General features: G+C 38.7%; 1 protein-coding gene and 1 non-coding gene across 2 annotated transcripts in view; both read right to left on the bottom strand.

Moving 5' to 3' along the window:
• Larp1b (La ribonucleoprotein 1B) overlaps window positions 1–20,579 on the bottom strand; it is a 103,427-nt gene that overhangs the window by 38,607 nt on the left and 44,241 nt on the right. Inside the window, 2 exon segments of the mRNA XM_036190240.1 lie at window positions 19,708–19,764; window positions 19,766–20,074. Coding sequence (XP_036046133.1) covers window positions 19,708–19,764; window positions 19,766–20,074 — 366 coding nt within the window.
• LOC118586495 lies at window positions 17,397–17,564 on the bottom strand. Its single transcript, XR_004945371.1, has one exon. It is a non-coding gene; the product is annotated as a U1 spliceosomal RNA (small nuclear RNA).

Raw genomic sequence — 20,579 nt, 5'->3', positions numbered from 1 at the left:
CATTATTATTCAAAATTATAATTCCTACAAACTTACACATTCAAAAGCAATTTCTTCACTCATGAAAATATTTTTTAGGGCTGGAGAGATGGCTCAGAGGTTAAGAGCATTGACAGCTCTTCCAGAGGTCCTGAGTTCAGTTCCCAGCAACCACAGGGTGGCTCACAACCATCTGTAATGAGATCTGGTGCCCTCTTCTGGCCTGCAGTCATACATGCTGTATACATAATAAATAAATCTTTAAAAAAAATTTAAATTAAATAGACTGAGAAATATTAACTCTCCCTTTTCTTTATAATTTTTTAAAATATTGAACCCAGTTACAAATCATCAGCATTGATAGAGTCTATATACATAAGTAAATTTAAACTGTCCCATTATAATGAAATTATTACTGCCCATTTCATTTCTTAAGTTCAAAAGTTCAAAAAGAGTTCTGGTACCATTTTTTTTTTTTTTTTTATTTGAGGATCGAACCCAGGGCCCTGTGCTTGCTAGGCAAGCGCTCTACCACTGAGCTAAATCCCCAACCCTGGTACCATTCCTAAAAGTTCCTCTGAGTGCTTAAAACCAAGGCCTGGCTTGTTAGCTGCCCTTAAGTCTTTGTATAGCTATCAGAGACTTAACTCTGAAGCAAACAGCTCCAAATATGAGGAATCCCATAACTGAAACTTCTTTCAGTTTAACCAAGTCTCCCTGAAACTTTTGCTTTCACCTACCACTGTGCTTTGCAGTCTGTAGCCTTCCATAACCAAGCCATTCCTGAACCTCACAGACTCATGGGCTCAAGGCTCTTTCAGCTGCTACAAGCTGAACCGTGGACCCCTCCTCCCACAGCAAACCCAGCTCTGGGAGAGTCCCGTTGCCTGCTTTGCTGACGGTTCAATGCTCGGGACCCTGGGTCCTGGAATCTTCTGTAGCATTCAGCAGTTTCTGCAGATTCCCAGTCTGGCTGTTCAGCCTGGAGCATGGCTCTCACCTCCACAGCTTCTTGGTCTCCCATGTGTCTCAACTGCTCATCTGGCACTGACACCACTTCTCTGCTCCTGGTAGCAGTCTGTTCTCTGCAGTCTCGGCCACTCACCGCTGCTCACTGTTCACCTTTCCTGAAGTGCAGCATCTCTGCTGGGCTTTCCAAGCTGCTGCCTACCATTTGCTTTTCTCATGGCACAATGTCTCCATTTTGCTCCTCATCATGACTTTTTCACAGCTGAAAGCATGCAGAACCTTGTACTAGTGCTGGCACTGCTTTTGCTGGCTCTTGGTATATGCTGCTTCAGAAGCTATGAAACTCCACGGGTCTTAGCCATGGACACCTGGCTGCTACTTTCTGAAGCTGGCAGTCTCTGAAGTGGCTTTTTTCTGTTATTGGCAGCTTTTGGAGCTTACTAAAGCTACTCAGAGTGCCAAGTTTGCAGTCTGCTTGGACACTGCTTTTTGTGTCCCAGGTTTCTTCATCATATATTCCCCCTACGAAACTTTCACTGTGTCCCTAGACCTAAATCCTATGCTACCCTAAAACAATATTTCTCAAACTAAATTTACATTCTATAGGACTACTTTATAAGCCTTAACATCTAGAGGAGATCCCTAACTATCATCACTTTACATATCACTTATCTCTTAGAAAAGATTTTAAAAGATTTGCCAAACTTATATTTAAGAGAAAACTATAGAAATATTAGCAGGACTCTTTTAACAAGACAGGAAGTACACAAATCATTTCTAAAGTTCAGAGTTTACAGTAAGGTTCAAAGCTTATAGTTAGCTTTAATATTATTCTAAAAGTTCTTGAGAGTTGGAAACCAGAGTCTAATTTGGCAATGGTTCTCACAACCCTGGGATTTAGTGAATACTGTCACTGTGGGGTTGTAACACTTGTTGTTAGGGGGTTGTAACACTCTCAGGACAACACCACCCCACAGGGTCACCTTTCCCACCAAGTTCTCTCAGCCATTCTGCAACTGGCAGAGATGCTCAGTGGCAGATGGTTTCCAACTAAAGGCTGTCCCCATTACCCAAAGTCATAACAGCTCCCCTAAGCGCTTCAATTCAGACAAACACTGTTGATTTCACTCGGTTGCTGCAGAAGCCTCATCTCAGGGTGAGGATGAAATTACCATATTGAACTGCCATAAAAGCTCTTAGCAAAAAATCCTTGTGCAGCTATTAGGCAATATAAGTCACTGTTTCAAACCTGCATCGATACAACATTTCCCAGTCTCTTTTTCCAGGCTGCCTTTTGGGTATGGGTATGCTAGCAAACTTCCAGTTCCCTTTACAGGGTTAGTTTTTATGGTTTTGCTTTTATAACAGGAAATTTCTCTTCCCTAAGCTTGCTTTAGGATGCCTGTGACACCACTTAACAGGTTTACCTCTCCAATTAGATCTTTCACCTAACCCTGTTCCCAAGAGGTTTGCGTCCATTTGTCCATGCATACTCAGACAGCTGCTTATTGCTAGAGGAAAACACCCTTCAGGGCTTCACTCTGAGTCAGTGAGGGAAACCAAAAGCTTGAAACAAAGCTTTTCAGAAAGGTCTTTTTCCTGGTAGAAAAAGAGAGGTTTTCTCCTGGATAGTTCTCTGTCCTGTCCTGGGTTGGCCCCTCCTGTAGATAGTGTCCCTGACTTGGCAGTGCTCCTGCCAAGGCTCAGCTTTACTGCTTCCTCATCATCAGTAGCCCCTCCCATCAGGGAAGAACCTGCCTGCACTCCTTCATCAGGCCCTTGTCTGAGGGGATTTTCCCATCCAGGTGAAATTAATTTTGTCCTTACAGAAAGAGAAACCAAGAAAGAAAGTTCTGAAAGGCTTTTTAGATTTTTAGAGAAATTAAGTTTTTGAGAGAGAAAAGACCAAGTTTTCCCAAAATTTCTGATCTCTAAACTTGGGCTTCAATGGCCAAGAGGAAACTAATTCTGATTGTATGTGTTTCCATATAGTGGGGTATCAGCAGAGTTAAAGTTTTGTTTTTGTTTTGTTTTTTTGAGCTAAGGATCAAACCTAGGACCTTGTGCTTGCTAGGCAAGCACTCTACCACTGAGCTAAATCCCCAACCCGCAGAGTGAAAGTTTTATCTCACATGAATTTGTCTTTGCCTCAGGGAAAATGCTTTCCCCAGTTGCTTGGACTTAGCAATTTTTGCTATCCCCAGGCCAAAAGCTTCCACTGGAATCTTTTTTTCTGCCTGTTAAGCTCTTCTTGGATAGATATTTCCTCTGATTCTTCCCAATTTGAGTTCCTAAGTCTAGTAGCTTATCTTTATGCTATATTCCTTCATTCCTACTCTACCTTACTCTTCTAAGTTTTTCCTACACTATATTTCTATTTCCTACTTTTCTTAATTTTTTATATATAGAAGAGAGAGAGAGAGAGGAGAGAGAACCTAGAGAGAAGTCTATGCTGCAGCCTTGTGGCATTTCACCACCACACCTCAAAATAAAATACCATTGCCTTAATTTTTCTTTTTCTTTTTTTTGGTTTTTTGAGACAGGGTTTCTCTGTGTAGCTTTGCGCCTTTCCTGGAACTTGCTTTGTAGACCAGGCTAGCCTCAAACTCACAGAAATCTGCCTAGCTCTGCCTCCCAAGTGCTGGGATTAAAGGCATGTGCCACCACTGCCCAGCCAGTCATTTTTCAATTCCTTATCGGCATGCCTACACTCACAACATCCCCTTCTTTGATTTCACAAAGCCCTAGGGTTATTTTTTTTTTTGCCTGTTTAGTGGTGCCATCTGTGGGAGACCAGCCCCCCACATTTATTTACCCCAGAGACACTTGAGGAATGAGAGATAAGAGACTTACATAGAAATAAAGAGGGGAGAGAAACAGAGAGAAATGCAGGACAGCCTCGGGTGAGCCTGGATCCTTATGCACTGGCCCAGAACTTTACTCCAAAGGGCAGTTTAAAACAATGCCAAGGAGAGGGGCAAGGGACCTCCCCCTTGCTAGTTACACCCAAGTGTAGACCTTTACAAATGCCTGGTACTCGGGCCCATGGTCCAATCATCCTCCTATGCAGTCCTGCTGGGTATAGCCACTAAGAGACCTAGTGTGCTCCAACAGAAGCCCCCTAGGCTTGGACCTTGGGGTCACAGACTGTGAATACTGTTTGCTTCTGTCTGTGATTTTCTCATGTGCTACTACAAGTCTTCCCTAAAAAGAACAGCTATGGGACTCTTCCCACAACTTATTGGGTACTTTTAATTTCTTTGGATTGACAGGAAGATAATTTCTTCTTATACTGTGTAATTTTAGTGAATAAAATATACTTTCATAGCCAGGCCTTTGTTTCATAGCTTCAAGACAATTACATACAATTAGCCAATTTAACACCTCAGAGCAAATTCACAGTAGACTAGCTGCCCCTGCAAATGAATCACACAAGGACAGATTCCCAGGTGTCTGGTTGTTGGACCAAGATCAAGCATAAAGCAACTTTGGTGTCGGTTCCCCACTTAGTAAACTCTGGCTTGTAACATTAAAGACATAAATCCTGATACAAATTCCTCAGCAATTAACTTCCTGCAAGAACTCCTAATCTTAGTTTTATGATACAAGTCTCAAGGGTCATCCAACTGTTTATGTTTAGGTCTTGGAACATTTTTAAGGTCACTTTCCATCTAGAAAGTGTGGAGCACTTGAGCTCTATGTACCTCCCGCCCTCATTTTACAGCCTGCACACCAGGGAGCCTGGCAGATAGCAAGAACATTGCCAGGGTTACTCATGCCCAGCCACATGGACAGAAAGCACTCTGTGCTTTCTGGTCAGCACAGCACTCTCCCTTGCGATGAAAACTACCCAAGTCTGAGAAAAATCAACACTTTTAAATGACTGCTTAGAATGTTTATCACACTTAGAAAAACAGAATACAATGCACAACTTCTCTGTTTTCTAGGCTCTCAGTATTTTAACTATTAACCCCTTTTCTGGGCTATCTCCTAAGCAAGACAGCAAAATAACTGGATCTTCCTTCACAGCCACAGCTGCCCCACTAACCAGAAAGCTGACAAGTTTATTTCATGTATGTTATCAGAATGACAGTGCTTCTTATAATTTATTCAAGAGATGTGAGGTGACCCTCAAAATGTAACTCTTTTATTGTCTAAAGCTTTCTGTTGGGAATATATATAACTGTGTAGACAAAGAAGAGAGAGATCTTTCAAGATGAAGTAATAAAGTTCCTGTGCTTTTTTTCCCCTACCCCTCAGATAGAAAAGTTTAGTTCTCACCAACATCATGGATTCTTTTGCAAACCCTGGGTGAAGTCTTGGAGCTGGTTCTGAGACTGCAAATGGGTTTGGGGTTTTGTTTTGCTTTTGTTTGCTTGCTTGGTTTCATTTTCTTTTGTGTGTGGGGGGGAGGCATGCAGCAGGGATGAGGGTAGGATATGGGGGACTGGGAGATGAGCGGAATTGGAGTGTATGTGAAACTCCCAAAGAGTCAATAAAGAAGGTAAATGAAAAAAAAAGTGTCAATCTTGATGGTAATCAAAGCAAACATGGGAGCTAGTGATGTGGCTCAATGGTATCTATGAGAACTCAATCCAGTTCCCAACAACTCCCCTTATATATAACTGGTGAAACTGGGTAACCAACTCTCAGAGAGACCACTAGCACCCTAAAAGGTCATTCCATGCCTCTCCCTATCACTCTGCTTTTGGCTTCTCCTCCTCCAATGATAGCCAGGTGCAGACTTTGTCATAGATTTTAGCTGTCACACAAGACTGTGTGACTCAGTTTACAATGGTACAGACCAAATCAGCAAGCTATATAAACACCTGACCAGGGCCAAAATCTACTATCATCATTAATTGGAATGCAAGCACACTCATTTGCTTAGTAGAACTTCATCAGTGTGATTGCAGGACCTCCATCCTGGTCAGCTATAAAATATACCACAATTCCTTTAAAGACTTGTTGTACTGTTAATGAGTATTTAGTCCTCCCTGAATTATGACTACTAAAACTAAGTTGCTATAAAGAAGCATGCGTCTTAAGAAATCCTGTGACATGAGTAGGGATACAAATTTATGTTTGGTATTTACTTAGAGGAGGCACTTTGAAGTCAGGCAGGATGCTTCTCCTTAGGTTTTTGTTGTTGTTTGTTTTTGTTTTGTTTTGTTTTTTGCTTCTCCTTAGTTTTAAGAAAAAAGGCCAACTGTTCTCTAGGGTGTTATCTACATCTCACTAGCAGTAAAGGTATCAACCCTCTATCTCTGCATTAACACTTGGTAATACCAGCTCTTAAAAATCTAGCCACTTTTGAGATGTGGTGGCAGTGCATGCCTTTAATCCCAGCAATTGGGAGGCAGAGCCAGGCGGATCTCTGTGTGTTTGAGGCCAGCCTGGTCTACAGAGTGAGTTCCAGGACAGGCTCCAAAGCTACACAGAGAAACCCTGTCTTGAAAACAACAAAACAAAACAAAACAAAAAAACAAAAGAAAGAAAAGAAAAGAAAAGGAAAGGAAAGGAGGAAGGGAGGGAGGGAGGGAGGGAGGGAGGGAGGAAGGAAGGAAGGAAGGAAGGGAGGGAAAAAGAAAAATTTTTCCATGTATGAGGCCCCAAGTCCCAATATGCAGGTGTGCATGTATGAACACGTATGAGCCACACACACCTGTTTCCCTTAAGGTTCTTATAGTTTTGTCCTTCTTTGGGATCAATCAAAGTGACAATATAAGTGTAGGCCTGTAATATCACTTCATTCTCAGTACCATGTGGGAAACATCAACTTCCTCACTCACCTGAAATCTGACAGTCACTTAGCAAATGTGCCTGTACTGTGCTGTGACCACTCCACTACTCCCCTGTAGCAACTACATGTGTTCAAATTACTAATACTCTGCCCTACCTTTAGCTATTTTACTATTTTTAAATTTATTTTATTTTTAATTATGTGTGTGTGTGTCCATTTGTAAGTATGTACATGTGAGTGTGTTGTATCCCCTGGACATAAGCTGGCATGTGGGTCATGAGAACCAAATACAGGCCTGAAAGAACAAGAATTGCTCTTAATCACTGAGCTTTCCAACCTTTAGTTTCTGGTTTTGTTTTGTTTCTTGGACATTCTGTCTTGACCTTATAATTTTCTGTCTCAGCCTCCCAAACACTGGGGTTACACATGTAATTTAGTGATCTAAAAGATAACTTCAGGAGCTGGAGAGATGGCTCAGTGGTTAAGAGCAGTGTCTGTTCTTCCAGAGGTCCTGAGTTCAATTCCCAGCAACCACATGGTGGTTCACAACCATATATAATGGGATCTGATGCCGCCTTCTGGCCTACAGGTATACATGCAGAGCACTTATAACATAAAAAATAAATAAAACTTCAAAGAAAAGTAGAAATCTTTAAAAAATTATACATGCACACGAGCCAGGCATAATGATGCATGCCTTTAATTCTAGAACTCACGAGGCAGAGGTAGGTAGATTTCTATGAGTTCAGAGGCCAGCCTGATCTACACAGTGAGTTTTGGACCAGCCAGTGATACATAGTGAGTCCATGGCTCAAAAGAAGTCAGCATAAACTCAGCACTTAGGAAAGGCTAAGGCAGATGTAACACAATGAGTTCAAGGCAAGTAGGGCTCATGAGATCATATATCAAAATTCACTTTTCCCTTTATGTTTAATTTTACTGTTTTTCAAACTTAAAATTTTTAACTTTATGTGTATGAGTGTTTTGCCTGTACATATGCATGTACACCACTTGTGTGCCTGGTGCCCTTGAAGGCCAGAAAAGGGAATCATATCTCTCTGGAATTGGGAGTTACAGACAGTTGTAAGCTGCCATTTGGGTGATGGGAATTGAACCCAGATCCTCTGGAAGAGGAGCCAGTGCCCTTAAACACCAAGGTATCTCTTCAACCTTAGCTTAATTTTAGACTTTTCAAAGTCTTGCATAATTACTACTCTATGTGTTTGAAACATGTTAGTCAGCAAATTCTGCTAGTTTTCTCCAAATTTCCATAAGGTTTCATACATTGCAGATTTTTGCCATCATTACTAACTGCTTCTACGCCATAGCTAAGAAGAGTGTGCTATCTTCCTGTTGTCACTGAAAGAAAAAAAATACACATGATCATCTCATCTCATTAGATGCTGAAAAAGCCTTTGACAAAATCCAACACCCCTTCATGATCAAGGTCTTAAAGATCAGGAATACAAGGAACATCCCTAAACATAATAAAGGCAATTTACAGCAAGCCAACAGCCACCATCAAATTAAATGGAGAGAAACTCAAAGCGATTCCACTAAAATCAAGAACAAGACAAGGCTATTCAGTCTGTCCATATTTATTCAATATAGTACTTGACGTTCTAGCTAGAGCCACAAGACAACAAAAGAAAATCAAAGGGATACAAATTGGAAAGGAAGAAGTCAAACTTTCACTATTTGCAGATGATATGATAGTATACATAAGTGACTCCAAAATTCTACCAGGGAACTCCTACAAGCTGATAAACTCCTTCAGTAAAGTGGCAGGAAACAAGATTAACCCCCCCCAAAAAAATCAGTAGCCCTCCTATATACAAATGATAAAAGGGCTGAGAAAGAAATCAGAGAAACATCACCATTTACAATAGCCACAAATAATATAAAATACCTTGGGGTAACACTAACTAAACAAGTGAAGGACCTGTATGATAAGAACTTTAAGTCCCTGAAGAAAGAAACTAGAAGATAACAGAAAATGGAAAGCTCTCCTATGCTCATGGATAGGTAGGATTAACATAGTAAAAATGGCAATCTTACCAAAAGCAATCTATAGAATCAATGCAATCTAGTTACACTGAACTTGATAGAAGAGAAAATAGGTAGTACTCTTGAACTCACTGGCATAGGAGATCACTTTATAAATATAACACCAGTAACACAGACACTGAGAGCAACAATTAATAAATGGGACCTCCTGAAACTGAGAAGCTTTTGTAGGGCAAAAGACATGGTCAATAAGAAAAAAAGACAGCCTACAGAATGGGAAAAGATCTTCACCAACCCCACATCTGATAGAGGACTGGTCTCCAAAGTATATAAAGAAATCAAGAAACTAGACATCAAAATATTGAACAATCCAATTAAAATATGGGCTAAAAAGCTAAACAGAGAATTCTTAAAAGAAGAATCTCAAATGGCTGAAAGACATTTAAGTAAATGCTCAACGTCCTTAGTCATCAAAGAAATGCAAATCAAAATGAATCTAAGATACCATCTTACACCTTTCATAATGGCTAAGATCAAAAACACTGTAGACAGCTTATGTTGGAGAGGAAGTGGAGCAAGGGGAACACTCCTCCACTGTTGGTTGCAGTGCAAACTTGTACAACCACTGTGGAAATCAGTATGGCAATTTCTCAGAAAATTGGGAATTGATCTACCTCAAGACTCAATGATACCACTCTTGGGCATATACCCAAGGAATGTTCGATCATACCACAAAAATATATTATATGATCAACTATGTTCATAGCAGCATTATTGTAATAGCCAGAGCCTGGAAACAACCTAGATGCCCATCAACTGAAGAATGGATTAAAAAATATGGTGCATATACACAATGAAGTGCTACTCACAGAAAAAAAACAATAACATCATAAAATTTGCAGGCAAATGGATGGAACTAGAAAATACCATCCTGAGTGAGGTAACCCAGACTCAGAAGAACAGACACAGTATGTACTCACTTATAAGCGGATACTAGATATAAAGCAAAGGACAAATCAGATTGTAACCCACAAATCCAGGGAGGCTACCTAGCAGGGGGGACCATAAGATGACTGTGGCTTATAGTAAGTTTTGGGTTTGCCCAATTACTGGGCAAGCTTTAGTGAAACATTTCACTATTACGATAAGAATTTTTACCATATCAAGCTAATGAAAGAATATGCTGGCTGTACTTTCAGGAGGTGGAGGCTAAAATCTTTTTAAGATTATGGATTAGCATGTAGAAAAATGTCTGCCATAAATCAAACAGTGAAGGGGAAGATAAATAGGGATCTCACTTGTACAACTTAAGTAAAACATAGCTCTCTGAACAGATGAAGATAGGTTTCTTCTGTATTTCAGAATCTAATCTATATTTATATGTATAATTCAGCTATTATTTGGCCTAAAGGGCTTTTTGGGAAATATCATTTTTACTATTTTCTACAGAGAAAATATTTTCCATTTTTAAATAACCCTGGACTTTTGAATTATAACCTGTTTTTATGTTCAAGCTATCTGTGTACTATTTCCCCTGCAGTTGTACATAAAATGTTTTTACATTAAAAAAAAAAAAAGGACAAATACAAAAAAAAGAATACTGGAGATTGGCTTGTCAATCCAAATGCTTCTCCCAGTATTTAAAGTTTATGGCTTTGTTTGCTGCACCTCTTAACTTCAGTTGTGAACTTCATACTTTCTAAGTTCCACTGAATTCTTCCTTGAGCATTGAATTATTTTAAAACATTATTTTCAAGTAGAAGGACCAATCAATACCTTTCACTTTTACTTCTAATCATTAGTATAGTTCCTAATCGAAACTTGCTTTAAAATCCACTATAGGTCAAGAAGCCATGGGTGGGGCCTGACAGATGGCTCAGCGGTTAACAGTGTAACCTGATTCTACAAGGGAGCTCAGTTGGATTCTCAGCACCCACCTGAGCAGTTCAAAACTTGCTAAACTCCAGCTCCAGGGGGATCTGATGCCTCCATGGGCATCTGCAACCACATGAACATAGCCACATTCACACATATAATTTGGAAACAAAGAAGTCATAAACCAATCAAAACAACAGCAACAAAAACCCAAACAACAAAAACCCAAATACTCTGCATTTCTCAGGCACAGAATTGTTTCTAGATTTATTCTTTTTTATAGCATGATTATCCCCCATTTACTTATAGAAGTAATCATGTTACAATGGATGTTTTGTGAATTATTCATTTATCCAAACATTATTATATATAATGAATTATGTTAGATCTTATTTGATGGATTTCACCTTAAATTTGCATTGATAGGGATTGAAGCAAGGGCCTGGAACATGCTCGGCAAGTGCACTGCCACCAAGCTTGTCCCCAGCCCTCAACTTGCTCCTCTGCCATTGCACATGGCATATCCCAGCACAAGTAATGCTTTGTGTCTCCAAGTTACTTTTTAAGTACATTCTGACTGATCTTAATTTTTTTTTTTGGTGATATTTCTTTGTTAAGTGGGTTTTTACATTTTAATCGGGATTTTAAAATCATGTAAAATTAACCATCTTAACTACTTTTGTGTGTACTTCATAACTCTTAAGAACAGAGACATTGTTATAACAACTCAAATACTCTCATCAAAAACTGAAATCATATATCCACTTAATAGCAATTTATCATCTCCCTCATCTCTCAGCTTTAATAGATTTTCATCTCTAGCTATATATTCCACATAAGTGGAATCATACAGTATTATCTTTTGTAATGGTTATTTCTCATAGCATGCAGTCCTTAGATTCACCTCTGTTTATCTTGTAGCTATCTGAATAAAGCACTATCTCCTAGGTTTATTTATATTTATATGCTCAATAATAATGTTGAAGGACTTTAAAAATATTTATAAATTATTTTACATCACCTTTAGGGAGATGTCTATTCAAGTCCTTTAACCATTTTGAAAACTAAATTATATTCTTGAGTTGTAGGTGTTCTTTTCCCCTCAGCTTTCTTCTAAGTCAGCGGTTCTCAACCTTCCTGATGCTGTGCCCCTTAAATATCATTCCTCATATTGTGGTGACCCCAACCATAAAATTACTTTCATTGCTACTACAAAACTGTAATTTTGTTACTGTTATACATCATAATGTAAATACTTGATATGCAGAATATCTAACATTTGACCACTGTGAAAGGGCTGTTCAACCCCCCAAAGTGGTTGCCACCCACAGTTTAAGAACTTCTTTTCAAAGTGTTTTTGTAGTCATGGGTATTATAGTTAAGCATTTAGTCCAATTTCAGCCTATTTTAAAATAGAGTGTAAGGTTTTTTAACACTCAGATTCATAGTTTTCCCAATACCATTTGAAGAGATTTTGTTCTCCACTGAATGTCCTTGGTACACTTGTGAAAAAATCATTTGAGGGCCATCAAGATAGTTCAGTGGGGGAAGGCTGACAATGTCTATTCAATCCTGGAACCTAGTAGGTTAAAGGAAAGAATGGATTCCTGCAGGCTGTCCTCTGACTTCGACAAGCATGTCACAAGCTTGCATCAAGCTGACATAAAACTATCCAGCACAACACCCAACATATATGAACACTTACATATGTGCACGTTCACTAACACTCACGCTTACATGTATACACATAGGCATTCACACACGATTCTTTTTGGAACATGCACGGAGGTCTCCTTCCAAACTCTCTATCCCATTGGTTGAGAAGCATTTTGGTTGCTGTGGTTTTGTAGTACATTTGGAAATCAAGGAAGAGTGAAGCATCCTTCTTTCTCCTCCATCAGTAGTTGTGTTTTTAAATGTGAGTGCCTGCAAGTACATATAAACACTAAGTGCATGCCTAGAGGCAGGAGACCAGAATAGGTGCTGTTCAGAATAGGTGCTGGGACTGAACCAGGTCCTCTGCAAGACCAGCCTGTGCTCTTAACTGCTGACCAGTCTCACTAATCTCCCCTCCCTTTTAGACCAGTTCTCACTCATAGCTAAGACCCCAGGACAGCCTCCACTTTCTCCTTCCTTAATCTGAGTGCTGGCATTACAGGCTTGTACCACAGCCAGCTATTTCAACTTTATTCTTTTTTGAGAATGTTTTACAGTGTTCAGTAAGTTTTTGGTCAGATATTTCTATTTCTGAAAGAAAAAAAAAAAGCCATGAAGATTTTGACAGATTGCTTTGAATGGTACTAACATGCTAACAATGTTATATCATCCATCAACATGAGTGTTGTACTATTTGTCGATGCTCTTGTTCAGACAAACTCTTGCTATGTGTGTGCTGCCCAGATTGGCCTCAAAGAATCTTGCTACTTCAGTTTCCCAAGTAAAATAGGACTACAAGCACACGCCACTCCACCCCTCTCTGTTGTTTCATATAATAGCCTTTAACATGCATAATTCATACAACTAATTCAAATACACAATTCAGTCATTTTTACATTAATTTTAGAACATTTCCATGATCTCCAAAGAAACCCAGCACCCATCAGCACTCCCTCCACATTTCTTACATGCCCCGACAAACTACACTCTGTCTATGGACATCCCGTACAGACTCAAAACACATGGTCCTTTATGAGTGCCTTGATTCTGTCACCATAATCTTTCATGTTATGCCATTCACCTATCAGCAGTTCACAATGATTACCAAATACTCTACTGTATGGATACACCACATCTATAGCTGGTGAGATTTGAGTTTTCACTTTTAGCATGCTATTACAAATATTTGTGCATAAGTAGTCATGTGGACATGTTTTTATTTGTATTGGTTCACACACGGAATTGCTGGGTCATGTGATAACCAAACTGTCTTCCAAACTGAGTGCTCTATTTTATTACCAGGAGCAGGAGGACGGGCTTCAATTCCTCTCCATCCTCAATGGCACTTCTAGTATCTGCTTTCTGTAAATAATAATAACCATGCTATTGGTCTGAGAATGATTTGGATTTCTGATTTAGGTTTTCACTCTCCTGCTGGATAATACATCTTCTTTGGGAAAATATCTGTTTAAATTCTGTCTCAGTTTTTGAAGTGGGTTGTTAGACTGACTTGTTAGTCTTTATATATTCTAAACACAAGTCCTTTACTAGGTATATATTTCTAAGTACATTATCCTCATTCATGTTCCAATAGGTCTTTGTATTTAGAGTAGTTTTAGGAACAGAGCACAACTGGGCAGAAGCTGAGTTACTATATCATACATCTCCTGCACCCATGAAAACACATCCTCCCCACCATTGATGAGCAGTACCAGAATGATACACTGCTTAAAACTGACATCAACATCATCAAAGTCCACAGTTCATTCATCATGGAGCACACTACATGTTTTGACAGACTAATGATATAAGTATTCATCATGACACCATCAGTGATACTATAGCTACACTGCCCTAAAAATCATCTGCAGTCTTTTCATCCCTTCCCATATCTCTGGCAGTCTCTTTTTACTGTCTCCAGTTGATTTTCCAGAATGTCACTGCTGGAATCACATATATTGTGAAGCCTTTTCAGATTGGTTTCACTCAGAAACATGAGCTTAAGACTTAGCTTTGTATTTTCCCAACTTGATTGTTCAGTTATATACAGTAATAAATAAGCATTCATTGTCTGGATGTACAATGGTTTATTTACTGACCTCCTGGGAGTTATCTTGGTTACATACAAGTTTAGGCAATTATGGCTAATACTGCTAACATCCATATACAAGGTTATTGTATGGCTATAAATTCCAATTTGTGTGGTAAATTTGCTTGATTTATTTATGTAAAATGTATTACAATTTGTAAGAAACTGCTGAATGGCTTTCCAAGGTGACTGTGCTTGCTATTTTGCACCCCCACAACAAGTTGCCCTCTTCCAGTCTTTGCTTTTGGTATGCTTACTAGATTGGTGCTTGGTCATCTTAATGGGGATGTTACAGCACCTTGTGTTCTGACTAACTCCCCAGGGAAATTCCACATGGAACATCTTTTCATAGTCTCCCTTGCTACCTCTTTTGCTCTGGTGAAGGCAGTTTGGCTTTTGGGGCATTTTTGTTTTGTCGTGTCTTTTGAGAGTCTCATACACTCCCAGGCTAGTGTCAAAACTTAGAGGCTGGCCTTAAGCTCTTGATCCTCTTCTTCTAAGTGCTGGGATTTCAAGAGTATGTGGCTGTGCCCAGCATTTTTGAACCCTTAAACCATTTGATTTCCTATTTTAAATGGCCTTTGTATATATTTTTGATCAGAGTGCTTTGTCAGACTAGTCTGCTTATTTCTCCTATCTTGGCAGTGGCTTTCACAAAGCAGATATTTTTAAGTTTAATGAAGTCCAGAGCTCACAGATAATTCTCATAGATAAAACTCTGGTGTCATACAAAAATCATGCCAATCCCAAGGCCAAGATTTTCTTTCTTTTTTTTTTTTTTTTTTTTTTGGAGCTGAGGATTGAACCCAGGGCCTTGCGCTTGCTAGGCAAGCACTCTACCACTGAGCTAAATCCCCAACCCCAAGATTTTCTCTTATAATCTTTATTTTACATTTATGTATAAAATCTACTGAGTTAATTTCCATCAAGGATGTGAGTTTGCATGTAGATTATTCTGTATGTGACTCTCCAGTTGTTCCAATAACTTCTCTTTACTGTATTTCCTTCTCTGCTTTGTGAAGATCAGGAAAAGCTAGAGGTAAGAGTGCCAGCATCCATTCTCAGTACAACAAAACAATGCCAACAGAAAACCTGTTTCATGTTAATCATAGTAATCTTTTTGTTTTGCTTTGTATGTTTTTGTTTGTTTATATTCTTGAAATTAGGGTGTCATTCTCAAACTTTCTGTGTAGCTGAGGATCACTTGGAACTCCTGATTCTCCAGCTTCCATCTACCAAGTGCTGGGATTATAAACCACAAGGCCCAGCCTGAATTAGGGTTTTTTTTTTCTTTTTTATATCTGATATCTGGAAGGGCCCAACCAACTTCATTATTTTGCATGTAGATATCCAGATAATCCACCACTACAAACATTCTTCCCCCATTAAATGCATTTGATTGATAAACATTTGAGAATTTCTGACACATGTGCTTATTTTATTTGAACTCAATTATATTCCATTCACCCATCTGTCTATGCTTATGCCAGGACTACTGTCTTGGTAACTGTAGCTTTTTAGTAAGTTCTGAGAACAAAGCTGGATGATGTGGTAAAAATACAATACAGAGCTGCTAGAATTCCAGGTAAGCATTCTCCCAGTGAGGTGCATCCACAGCCTAACTTTATTCTTTATGTAAAGACTGGTTTTTTTACTATTCTGAATTATTTAAATTTTCACATGAATTTCAGATCACCTTGTTAATTGTTGCATGCACACACACACAACACATACACACACAACACAAAAGCCATCTGGATGCTAGTCTATCTCTGCTTTTGTCTCTTCAATGTTTTGCATGTAAATAACTGGCTGTACTTACATAAACTCTGACAACCTGCTTAATTCAGCTACTTAAATATTTGTGTTAAACAAACCACCCCAGCGGCCGATGTCCTTTCTTTCTTACCATTTCCTATTCTCTGTCACCCTGTATTTCAAGTCTGTAGTTAGCTCATGTTTGCTTTTTTTTAAATAAAAATCTTTATAGTAAAACTTATTTAATATTAGATTATAAAAGTGATTTGAAACAAAAGCAAATGGTATGTACTACAAAAAAAAATCCTTTGCACCTACTTTTCTTTTTTTTCTTTTTTTTTCCCCCAGAGCTGAGGACCGAACCCAGGGCCTTGCGCTTGCTAGGCAAAGTGCTCTACTACTGAGCTAAATCCCCAACCCCTGCACCTACTTTTCATGTTGCTTCTGATTCTCAGTCTCCCATGTGGAGTCTTCATGTTTTCTACTGAATCTAATTTGCTGCTAATCCCATCGATTGACTTCTATGTTTATTATTTGGATTTTTTTTTTTATCTCAGAGATCTGCCTGCCTCTGCTTCCTAAGATTGTGTGCCACCACACTCTACCCATGAATAAGTTTTTATTTCCTTAAGTATAATAAACATAGGTAATCTACATTTGTTTAATAATTCCATTATCAATTATTTTAAGGTATGGTCCTCCTGTACCATACTTTTGCTCATTCTCACATGTGATATTTCATTTAGTTTAATTATTAACTTTGTGCTACTCTTTCCTTATAAAATAATTTTGAGTAAATACCTTGTGTTCTAGGAATAAAGTTGATTCAAACTGATCTAAATTTGCTTATAGTAGGCACCTCTGATAGGATCACGTCAACTTTTTAAAACATATTCAATAATTTTTGTATGATTTATGTGTCTTTGTACACATGCATGCAGAGGCTTTCCACTTTATTTCTTTCCTAAGATTTATTTACTTTTATTCTGTGAGTGTTTGAACTGCATGAATGAATGTTTACCACATGTGTCTGGAATCTGAAGGGGCCAGAAGAGGGTTTTGGGAACTGAACCTAGGTTCTTTGGAAGAGCAGCAAGTACATCTTACTGCTGAGCCATCTCTCCAGCCCCCAATCATGTCAGTCACTCAGGCAATATACTTGGGCTGCAGGATACGCCTCTAAGTGTAATTTTTTTCCTTCCCTATTCTGCTTAAAACAACCAAGAAAATGCCTATTTCCTAGGAGACTAGGTGAAAAGGCAAATTAAGTTCTTTTGATGAGACTCTATTTAATGTTTGTTGTTTGTTTATTTTTTTAATTTGGGGGAAGCATGAATACAATCCCCCACAACCACAACTTACATAGTGGAGTTTACTGAATTTTGAGAAATTTCCAGGGTCAGCATATCCCAAGTACAGTGGATAAGCCTTGCTCTAGGAAACCTACATTCTTGACCATGGTATAGAATTCATTTTTTTTTTCTGTTTTGTTTTTTTTGTTGTTGTTGTTGTTTTTTGTTGTTGTTGTTGTTGGTTTTTGTTTGTTTGTTTGTTTTGAGACAGGGTTTCTCTGTATAGCTTTGGAGCCTGTGCTGGATCTCGCTCTGTAGCCCAGGCTGGCCTCGAACTCACAGAGATCCACCTGCCTCTGCCTCCCGAGTACTGGGATTAAAGGTGTGTGCCACCACTGCCCAGCAACTTTGGAGATTTTAAGACGCATCTCACCATCTATCATGTGGTTATTTCACTGGTCTTTACCATTAAAGATATGTGAGCCTGCCCCTGTCACACCAGTTCAACACAGCTTCTGAAACCACCAAAACTTCATGAATACTGCCTTGCTGTCTTGGCATGCTCTGCACTCCTACCTAGTCAACCATCCAGTTTCTGACACACCTGATTATTCTCTTATCCATCAAGGCTCAGACGTAGTTCCCATTTTCGTATTTCCTGTGCTACCAGTTGAACTAAGATTACCGTTCTCCATCTCCTAGATAGGGAGCCTGTTAACAGCTTCCTCTCACTTTTGTCCCCATATAACCTATTGTCTGTCCTCCGGACCACAGTAATCTTTTAAAGATAAAAATAAGATCGTGCCACAGTGTCTCTGTAAACCTGCACTTGAACTTACAATAAATTCCACAATAATTAACATGGTCTACAAATTCTATTCTAATCTGACTCTTCCTTCACAACCATAATTATCTTCTGATTATACCTATGGGCAAACTGGTACCTCGAATTTGCCAGTAGTTCTTTTTCAGATCACTGACACTTCACTGACTCCTCTTCCTGGAATACTTTTTCCTGCCTTTTGCATGTTTCATTCTTATATTTCTGATTTCACTCTAACTTGACTCTTTTCAGAGAGAGGCCCAGTCTGACTATCTAATCTGACAATCTGTTTATTCTTTTAGAACCAAGGACAGTGATTTCATCATGGAATAGCCTCAATCATGCTAATCATCTACCACTGAACTATATACCCTTAGTCCTTTTCTATTTTGAGTCAGGGTCTTGTGACATTGATCAGGCTACCCTTGAACTTGTACTGCTCCTATTGGCTTCTCCCATATAACTTGGATTATACAAGCCTGTGCCCCAAGACCCAGCAATTAGAATACATTTATACTTCTGTTACAAAAATGATTTCAGCTAAGCATCACCTCCAGAAACAAGCATCAGAAATAAAATTCAGGGGTGGCAAGATGGCTCAGCAAGTAATGATGCTTGCTGTCAGGCCTGAGGACCTGAGTTCCATCCCCAGGACCTACATGGGTAGAAAAAAATCAACTCTTTCAAGTCGTCCTCTGACCTCCACACATAATGCATTTGAGACATGAGTGAATCTGCTCCCCCACACATAAATGTGTTTTTACATAAAACCCTACTATCTAAACTTCATGAAAACATACTTCCTTTCTCACAGGAGCAAGACAGGTAGAAACTGTCTAGGCTTTAAGGCATCTGACATGATATACCTGAAGCAGTTTCTCTAAAAAGCCAGTGGCTAAAAGCAGTAATGGAAATTCCAAGGAGATCATGTCTCTTGTTCATGAGCCCATGACAGGCAGTCCCCTCTGTTCAAGCACTAGCTGGCAGCTTCTTTTTCTACAGCTGTTTGGTTTCGAAGCTCACTCTCCTATTTGAGGTAACTTCCTCTCACTGTTCCATCACTCTCTCACATATTTAACTTTTGAAGCTTCTCTGAAAAGTGTAACAGCAGAAAAAGACCCCCTTACACTCCTGCAATTTAGAGAGATTTGGAGGCTAGACAGCTATTCTGGTTCTCTCTTCTACCTTAGCTTAGGTAGAGGCCAGAATCTGGGGTAAAAGGTAAGAGAATAGAACGAGCATATCAAGTAGGCCTGTCCATAGCAACATTTTTATTCCTTCATGAGAAATTACATTTTTCTACAAGTTTTAGTCAGCAAATACTATTTTTTGATGCTGACAGTATTCATATATTATCACTTAAAATTACTTCAGGTATTTCCAAGAATTTTCAAATTGGGTACAATTTATTTATACTCCAAATTTTATGAAATAAACTCTCAAGTTTAAGAAAACAAGTAATATCATGCAATCCAAGCAAACTATCAGCAGAAAGATGCTCACCAGAAATCATTACCTTTATGGCTGTGTGTGTATTTTCACCTTCTGTCCACAGGTCCTGTTCAGAGTAATTAATGCAAGCCATCACTAATCACTTCAGCAAGTTCTGACATAATGCTTGCTTGTGATGCATGGGTGCCTGTTCGATCTCCTCCAGGGTGCTTTCTCATGTAAGGTGGGGTCTGAGTTATGATCAAAATCTTGTTTAAATCTTGGTCATCAATTTCATAATCTGAATCATTATCAGACCAATCATTAAATGTCTTTTTCCTTCTTTCTGTCTGTTCCATCTCTTCATCAAACAAAAAGTCACATTCTTCTTGTACTGGTTCTTCTGGAAAGGTTAGTTGATTTGATGTCTCTTCAGGTACAGACATTGATTCCTAAAGAAACAAAGTAGTTTTATATATATATATATATAGATATAGATATAGATATATATATATAGATAGATAGATAGATATAGATATAGATATAGATTAGATATATATATGACACATATACATGTATGTATGTATATATAATACACATATATGCACATGTATGTATTTTTTAAAACTTTTTTTTTATATAAAAACTTTTTAATTTTTTTTTTCTTTTAGGACAAATGTTGTATCAGAGTTGGCAAATTCTAATAGAAAGCTAAGCAGTATTGTTCTGTCTTGACTGGGAAAAACACAAAGTTGAACAAAAGGATTGAAATAGACTTCCTAGATTTGGGGTGGCCCCTAAATCATCTACAACATGGCGCTGACTCACTAAGTCATGAGGAAGCAAGGCCTAGACATGGGAATTACTTCCTCTGCATTCAGAAAGATAAGGAAAACAAAGCCTTTTAGGTTTAGAGTTAGTAAGCTCGCCATGTCTGAGCTTTATATCTCACAATGC

Source organism: Onychomys torridus, chromosome 6 (assembly GCF_903995425.1).
Source record: "Onychomys torridus chromosome 6, mOncTor1.1, whole genome shotgun sequence".
NCBI classification, from domain to species: Eukaryota; Metazoa; Chordata; class Mammalia; order Rodentia; family Cricetidae; genus Onychomys; species Onychomys torridus.
Note: the sequence above shows the minus strand (reverse complement) of the source record. Positions and strands in the feature narration are given on the sequence as shown.